We start from the raw sequence: 8,432 nt of genomic DNA on the forward strand, positions 1-8,432 counted from the left end.
TCAAGTTCTCTCAACTTCACCTGCATAAGCAATATGCTCCATTACCTGTCAGCAAGTACAGAACCTCAACTCAAATTACAGTCGAACACAAGGGCACAGCAAATCAGAATTCCCATAAAACTACTAATTTTCATATTTTATGTCCCAAATTCATAACTTAAGTGATTAGTCACAACACAAAATAAGTGTAAACAAACAAAAATGGAGTTGGGAACACTTTATTCTCTGTTAGGAGACTTCTGTACATTGAGGATCAAGTGCCACTGGAACTTTTATTTAGGATTTGTATAAATTTATGCAGAAGCACTATGCAAACATTGACAAAACATCAGTGAAAGAGTCTACTCGAAGCTTGAGAGGAAGTTGAGCACAACCTCCTTGAGTTTTGCGTCAGAGGCCTCTGAAATCTTACCGTCGACCCTGAAACACAACACAAACATTTAGACATGAACCTGTTCACTGGCTTCTCTTACACAGAAATGCTCAAGAAAACTTGCCTGATGGCTGTGAGCAGATCCTGTTGCTGGCTGATGACGTGTTGAAGGAAGGTTTTCTCGAATCTGGTGATCTTGCTAGGCTCCATCTTGTCCAAGTATCCTCTCACGCCAGCGTAAATGACGGCCACCTGCTCCTCAATGGCCATGGGAGCTTAACGAGACAAAACCGCACAGGATCATTACAAACCTGTAGTTTATGTGTGAACCTATCCTCCTATGCAGCAGTGCACTTACCGTACTGGCCCTGCTTGAGCAGCTCTGTGAGTCGCACGCCTCTGTTGAGCAGCTGCTGTGTGGCGGCATCCAGATCAGAACCGAACTGGGCGAAGGCGGCCACCTCACGGTACTGGGCCAACTCCAGCTTCATGGTACCAGCCACCTGGAGAACGAATGGATGGTTGTTTTAGAACCATTTTCACATTGAAAGGAGCTCAAAAACATCAACTGGGTTACAAAACAAACCTGCTTCATGGCCTTGGTCTGGGCAGCAGAGCCGACACGGGACACAGACAGACCCACGTTAATAGCGGGACGGATACCCTTGTAGAACAACTCTGTCTCCAAGAAAATCTGCAGGTATAGGAGATTGAGAAGATCAGCTTGGGAATCCAATCGTTGATCGTGCAGAAGATCTGCTTGTGCAGTTGCTCACCTGTCCATCAGTGATGGAGATGACATTGGTGGGAATGTAAGCGGACACGTCTCCGGCCTGGGTCTCGATAACGGGCAGGGCGGTGAGGGATCCACCACCGAAGTTGTCATTCATCTTGGCTGCTCTCTCCAGCAGACGGGAGTGCAGGTAGAAGACGTCACCGGGGTAGGCCTCACGACCGGGGGGACGACGCAGCAGCAGGGACATTTGACGGTAGGCAACAGCCTGAAGAGTGCAAGGTTTACCATTATTCTCTTCATTCAAACTCCTTTATTATAATTTGAAAAGCATCCTAGGACACAATGTTGGGAGAGAGTCTAACGCATGCATGTGGCAGTGAACACTTTAAGATGTAGCTTTTTTTGGTGACTACATAATGTGCATTACGGCTGCATATATAAAAAAAAACTTTTTGGCTGTTTATACTGCTGCACAATTTGGCAAAAATTCTGTATTTTAAATACGGCTATAAAAAAAAAATAAGCAAAAATACATGTCAGAGCATTTAAATGCACTTAATACAAACATGCATTTAAGGAATAGATTTAAAAAAAAAAAAAAGAAAAAAACTTAAGAGCATTGAAATTAAAGTGATCCTTAAATGCACATTAAAAGCACTCCAAACTCTGATGTAGTTTGCTTGAGACAGCATTTATGGTGAAGTCAGTGCAAACACCAGCTGATAATGAGCTCCTCGTATCAAAGAGAAAATTGCTGCACTTTGTGCTGAAAAATGCAGGCACTTAAATAAAAGGTTGTTTAGCACTACAAAATGCCTCTGATATTTGGACCAGTGTATTAAGGTCGCACTAGCTGTTTTGTAGGCAAAAAAACTCTGTAGTGATTACTAGGGCTGGGCAATATATTGAATATTAGCGATAATGTCGCAATTTTTGACCATGTAAAATATGTAGTTATCGTGAATGTCATTTTAAATTAAAGCATACTTTCCCAAAAGACCATGCCGAACATCTAAAAACAGAACATGTTATTGTGGACTGCTCTACACTCCTCTACTACGCAAGCTTTCAGAAGTGCGGTTGCCAGATGTCAGGAGTTCAAATCCCATCATCAGCTTTCGCTGTTACATAGATATTTTGTTCCTGGCGTTTTGCTTATTTTAAGCAATCTAGCAACCACGCACACGCAAACACGCTCTTCATTGTGGAAGTGCCGCCGCAGATGATCTGAAAAACAAACAAGCTGTAGTTTAGCGATCTAAATGAAAGCATCATTCAGCCGGTCAGTGTTCAGTCATGAGATCTTGACTGTATTGTGGTCGCTGTATAAATGCACCAACTCAATCACCGCTGTGTGAATAGAAACATAGGCTATGGCAATGTGGAATTACTAAGATATTATAATAGGAATTTCAATTTTTATTCATTTTACCAGTTTTCATTATATAGACAGTGTATAAGTAGCGCTTCATCTGAGATGGTTTTTAGTGGCAGTGGGAACCGTTTTATGCCAGAGCATCTCTTAAACCAGAGACAGACTTGTGAATTGCATGCATTAATAAACCATGCACTTTCTGTACTAGTTTTGCACTACTTCTATTACATATACATGTTAAAAGCAGTTTTTTTTTTTTTTTTTAAAAGAAAACAGACACATTGAATATCGTACAAAGTTTGACAAAAATCGATTGAAAAAAAAATTGCCCAGCCCTAGTGATGACTAATGCACTGCTCACATAGAAGTCACTTTGCACGAACCAAGCCTCGTTCTACTGGTCCGTATGGCAAACCAACAGCCAGTTTAAATTAGCTCTAGAATCTTTTACCCTCACATGAAGTTCCCCATTCAGGGAGTTCCTGCAAAAGTCCACCAAATAGTAGACCGCAGCTTTATTACAAAGTTCTCACCTGTTTGGAAAGATCGTCGTAGATGATGAGGGCGTGTTTGCCGTTGTCTCTGAAGTACTCTCCCATGGAGCAGCCGGAGTAAGGAGCCAGGTACTGCAGGGGAGCGGCGTCAGACGCGGTGGCCGACACCACGATGGTGTACTTCATGGCACCGCTGTCTGTCAGCCTCTTCACCAGCTGGGCCACGGTGGATCTCTTCTGACCGATGGCCACGTAGATGCAGTACAGCTTCTTTTTCTCTTCAGTGCCTTCGTTGAAGCGCTTCTGGTTGATGATGGTGTCGATGGCAATGGCGGTTTTGCTGGAGGAAACAAACGGAAATGGATGACCAAGTGCAAACGAAGCAAGCATTTAAATTGATCATCAAGTCACTATCTTACCCAGTCTGACGGTCTCCAATGATCAGCTCTCTCTGGCCACGGCCAATAGGCACCAGACTGTCCACGGCTTTGATGCCGGTCTGCATGGGCTCCCTCACAGAGATACGGGGGATGATGCCAGGGGCCTTCAGTCCCACACGCCTACGCTGCTTAGAGCCCAGGGGTCCCTTTGGAAGACAAACAGAGACTGATTGGTCAACTCAAGTATGCGGACTATTAGATAAAAAAAAAAAAATATATCAGAACTAAAACAAATGGAAGTATCCAGTTGGTGGTCAGACCTTGCCATCGATGGCGTTTCCCAGAGCATCCACAACACGGCCGAGCAGCTCCTCTCCGACAGGAACGTCAACAATAGCCCCGGTTCTCTTGACAATGTCACCTTCTTTGATCAGTTTGTCATTACCAAACACCACGACACCAACATTATCAGGCTCCAAGTTCAGAGACATGCCCTACGGAGAGAAATTAAAGTCTTAAATGTAACAGCCACCAGTTAACTAAACAGGATTCCATACTCGAATCCTAATTCATTTATAGTAATTTTTAGTATTTTAGAAAAACAGGCTGTTCACGCTTTATTTCTGTGTGACAAACTTTCCAATCCTGATAAATTAAGATAAATTTATCAATTGTTGTGAAACATTGATGCTTTTGGATGTGAATATTTAACAGCGTGCAAAAACAAACAGCCGCTTTTATTATGTTCGTTTGGATCTCGTAGACTGATTTCTTATTCATTTGAAAACTTCTTTGTTGGTGAAATGGAGTTGTCTGACATTGTTCCTGAGAGGCGTGTGAAGGGTGGGTTTTAGTGAAGCGCAGTGGAATTTCTGACCCGATGGTGGAAACCTGGCTCTTGATGGCTCCGTCACGACCTTCTGACCCCTTGCTAGCTCACCTTTAGACCAGAGGAGAACTCCACCATCTCCTCGGCCTGCACGTTCCTCAGCCCGTACACACGAGCGATACCATCACCGATTGACAGCACACGGCCCGTCTCCTCCAGAGAAACACTAGTATCAGCTCCAAGAATCTTCTCCTCCAGAATACTGGACACTTCTGCGGTGCCTGAGGAGTGATGCAAAGCGTTTTGTGTGTGCATGACTGAATGCAAACCAAAAATAATCCAAGAACTTCATACAAAAAAAAAAAAAACCCAAATGCTAAAAGGAAGTGATTAATAACCTGTCTTCTGCAACCATGGTCTGGCAGTGTGCAGGTTCTTTGCTCCAATGCATGCAGCAGCAACATTCTTGGAAACCTGCAATTGCAAATATATTGGTTACAACGATAGTGTTTGTGATTGACATGCACCTTAAGATCCAGCCATAATCCAAGCTTGGTGCATGTGAGCCTTTGACCTTCACGTGCGAACAACCACGACACTGGAGCTGAACCCATTATTTCCTTCAAATAAGATTGTAAAAAGCAGACCAACTACAAAGAGTTCTCGTTTAACTTCTCATTTCGAATAAATTATTGTCTAATCTAATCGCCTTTAGTTATCATCATGCGGCACAAAGCACCATGTCATGAAGAATAAACTACAGTGCAACAAAAAAAGTGATAGATTATGGACGTATTCAAACATTAAACTATAAAGAGACACCAAGCTTGCATAGTGAAGTTGATGACAGCTGACATGACATACACCCAAAGCAGCGTTTCCTGACCTTCAATTGAGAAAGTCATTCATTCGTCACTTGCCAAACATGCAACAGTACGTTTTTCTAATTAAGTAGAAGTCAAAAACACGAATATTCCCTTCCCTTAAACAACACATAACTATAGCCGAAACGAGAATCAAATAAAGTTAAATTGAACCGCAGGATACGCAGGCCCTTCATAAAGCAAGATGGCGCCGCTGACTTTCAGCGCTCCGTGCCGCGCGCTCATCAAAACAACACAGAATCAGACTTACGAATCCGGCCCGTCTGGGCAGGGAGCGGGCTACAGCCGCCGCAACGCGAACTGAGAGCATGTTTACTGTTTGGTTTGTGTAGCGGGAGCTCGAGCTTGTGTCCTCCTACAACGGCCGGCTGGAGCGCGAGTAGCCGAGTGAAGGAAATGGAGGTCGCGAGCGCAGCTCATATAGGAAAGGTCAGCCACTCACCCGGATGTAGTTCGGCGACACGAAGACGAGATTTTTTTGTTCATGTAAATTCTATAAAGTCAAGGTTATGTCCATTTTATATATATATATATGTGTGTGTACATTTTAAGAGACTTCATTAACAGAGTGAGTTTGTTAAAGGAGGAGATTTTGACAACCTACATTTATGAATGAAAAATTTGCCAATCAGGATGATAACATTTACAAAATTTTGAATTTTTTTATCATCATTCTCAAAGTAGCAAATAATTTATTTCACGTTCAGTGTTATCATTAGACTAATTTTAACTGAAAATGTGAAGAAAAAAAAAACTTTACACTCTGGCAATCAACAAACAGATGATTTAAAGACTCTTCACCGTTGTTACAAAAGGAACATTCTTTCCCAATATCCATAAAATTAGAAAGCCACATATTAGTTGGATATATTTTGTGTAAGATCTTCAGGTGAATTACTTTGTTAGAAATACAAAATTTGTAAGGGAGCAGCATTGCTTTTCTCCAATTAACATCTCTTAAAATGGATTTCCATTAAAATGTCCCTCTTGGAGTAACTTGCTTTTGTTCGTTAAATACTTGTCTTATATCTTTGTTAATACTTTTTTTCAATTAAAATATATTTACCATTTATAAGGAGATCATAATCTTTATTTTCAACTTCATAAGCCGTCAGGTGGCTGCACATTAAATTAATAAGCCCAGAGAGAATAGCTTTGGTTACAACAGAATTGTTTAAAATTTTTATAGGAAAGTTGAATTTGGACAAAAAAGAATCGTAAGAGTGAATTTTTAAGGATGAATCAAATAAATCGCTTAAATACATTAACACATGATCCAAACATTTCTCAAAAAATAAACTCTTGCCTTTAACTGTAATCAATTCTTGTTCTATATTTTCATTCTGTGAGGAGAAAAATTATGCACAAAGCACAGGTACAGGCCAAGAGTGCTTGCTCATGGAATTTATCCAAAAGAGGAAGAAAAGCTCATATTTTATGACTGATTACGTCACTTCTTTTCAGAAAATAAAATAATTCTGACCAACATTAATTCTTTTAGAAATATTTGGTAAGGAGGCATTTCATTACCTTTTTTTAGTATTTATACAGTTTATTATTATTATTATTCATATGATATTTTTAAGCATTTATATATTCTATGTCCTTCAATTTAAAGCTATAAAAGATATATAATAATAATTATGTATAAAATAATTATTAATAATTCTGTTTTTTATATATATATATAACAGTTCACTGAATTATATTCCCACAGTGGTAATGTTTTTGTATTTATTGAAAAAAATTATTTAAGAAAAAATCTAAATGTACACCTAAGCTCTCAGAACTACATTGAGTAAACAAAAGTGTATTTATGCACCTGCTGCCTTTTAATGGTGGTGATAAGTATAGACTAAACAAAAGCAAAGTACATGGATTTAAACATTTGCATGCCATCGTGCTTGTCATACATATCAATGTACCATGATGTTCTGACACAAACAACCTGGTTTCATTCCAGTAAATATTGATTCTTGAATCTCCAAACACCTCCATATGGCATTTACAGCTCATCTGTATGTACTGTGTAACTGCAGCTCATCTGTATGTACTGTGTAACTGCAGCTCATCTGTATGTACTGTGTAACTGCAGCTCATCTGTATGTACTGTGTAACTGCAGCTCATCTGTATGTACTGTGTAACTGCAGCTCATCTGTATGTACTGTGTAACTGCAGCTCATCTGTATGTACTGTGTAACTGCAGGCGAGTCAGTGGCTCAAGAAGGTGTTTGGGCAGCAGCCGGTGCCGGAGTTGAAGTGAACACATTCACAGTGGAGATCCTGTACGAGCTGACTCTGAGACGGTAGCAATGGAAGAAGCAGGCTGACAAATGCATTACGATTCTGTAAGTGTACAAGTTTTTGTTGTGGAATAGATCAGTTTGGGGTTACTGACTTTCATTTTGGTCCTTGACAGAAGCTCATCTCCAAGAAGTGCTTCTCCAGGCATCAGGACTTCAGGCTGGAGGACTTTCCAAACCCACAGTGGACCTGCTGTCGGCGCTGGAGGAAATGACTGAAGTGCTCAAACTCTTGGGAGGTACAATAATACTCTGACACAAACACATTTCATCACATGCATGAGATAATGTAGGCATGTTCCTTAGTGGAGATGCAATGTGGTTCTGGAACCTAATCTTAAAGGGGAACTCCACCCTAAAATGAAAATGTTGTCATTAATCACTTACCCTAATGTCGTTCCAAACCCGTAAAAGCTTTGTTCAGAGATGTATAGTAACGAAGTAGAACTACTTCACTACTGTACTTAAGTACTAAAAGGCGGTATCTGTACTTTACTAGAGTATTATTTTTTCCCCCTACTTCCACTTTTACTTCAGTACATATTTTCGATGAGTTTAATACTTTTACTACGTTATTTTTTTTATGTACTGCATCGTTACTCGTTACCACATTACCACTGCCAGAACTGTAGATGGCAGGTTTGATGAAGCTGGCACATCATTGAGCGAATCAAGCGATTAAGAAGACTGCGCGTGCTGACTGAACTGCTGTGAAGAGAGAGATGAACACCGAGCTGAGCCAGATAATGAATCGTTCACGAGTCAAGAACCGGTTGCATCGGTTTCCGGATCACCAGTAGTTCTTTCTGACAGTTTGATTCAATAAACCGGTTGAAGAAAACAGTTCACCAGTTCTTTTGCGCTCGACGCAATGACGTCATTGGCGATGATTGCAAGCCTTCGGTTTACCCACGCTCATAACATTAGCACATAATCAGTTCAGAATCAATCACCAAAAGAATCAGTTCAGTCCAGCGCTCTGTGTGTCGGTTTGCTTCACTCTGAATCACACATGCGCAGTATCATCAGCTCCTCGGTTCTCGAACCGGACACGAAT

The 8,432-nt window shown here is 40.8% G+C and overlaps 1 protein-coding gene across 1 annotated transcript; it reads right to left on the reverse strand.

Annotated features, from left to right (window-relative positions):
• Positions 1-202: 202 nt before the first annotated feature.
• On the reverse strand, positions 203-5,490 carry LOC127986626 (ATP synthase subunit alpha, mitochondrial). Its single transcript, XM_052588936.1, has 11 exons — positions 5,322-5,490; positions 4,586-4,661; positions 4,299-4,468; positions 3,679-3,852; positions 3,398-3,564; positions 3,018-3,318; positions 1,150-1,374; positions 960-1,067; positions 732-876; positions 498-648; positions 203-420 (listed from the first exon to the last, which is right to left on the reverse strand). Exons 1-11 carry the CDS (start codon positions 5,379-5,381, stop codon positions 342-344), a joined length of 1,656 nt encoding a protein of 551 aa, XP_052444896.1. The 5' UTR covers positions 5,382-5,490; the 3' UTR covers positions 203-341.
• Between the last annotated feature and the right edge of the window lie 2,942 nt (positions 5,491-8,432).

Source organism: Carassius gibelio, chromosome B21 (assembly GCF_023724105.1).
Source record: "Carassius gibelio isolate Cgi1373 ecotype wild population from Czech Republic chromosome B21, carGib1.2-hapl.c, whole genome shotgun sequence".
NCBI lineage: Eukaryota > Metazoa > Chordata > Actinopteri > Cypriniformes > Cyprinidae > Carassius > Carassius gibelio.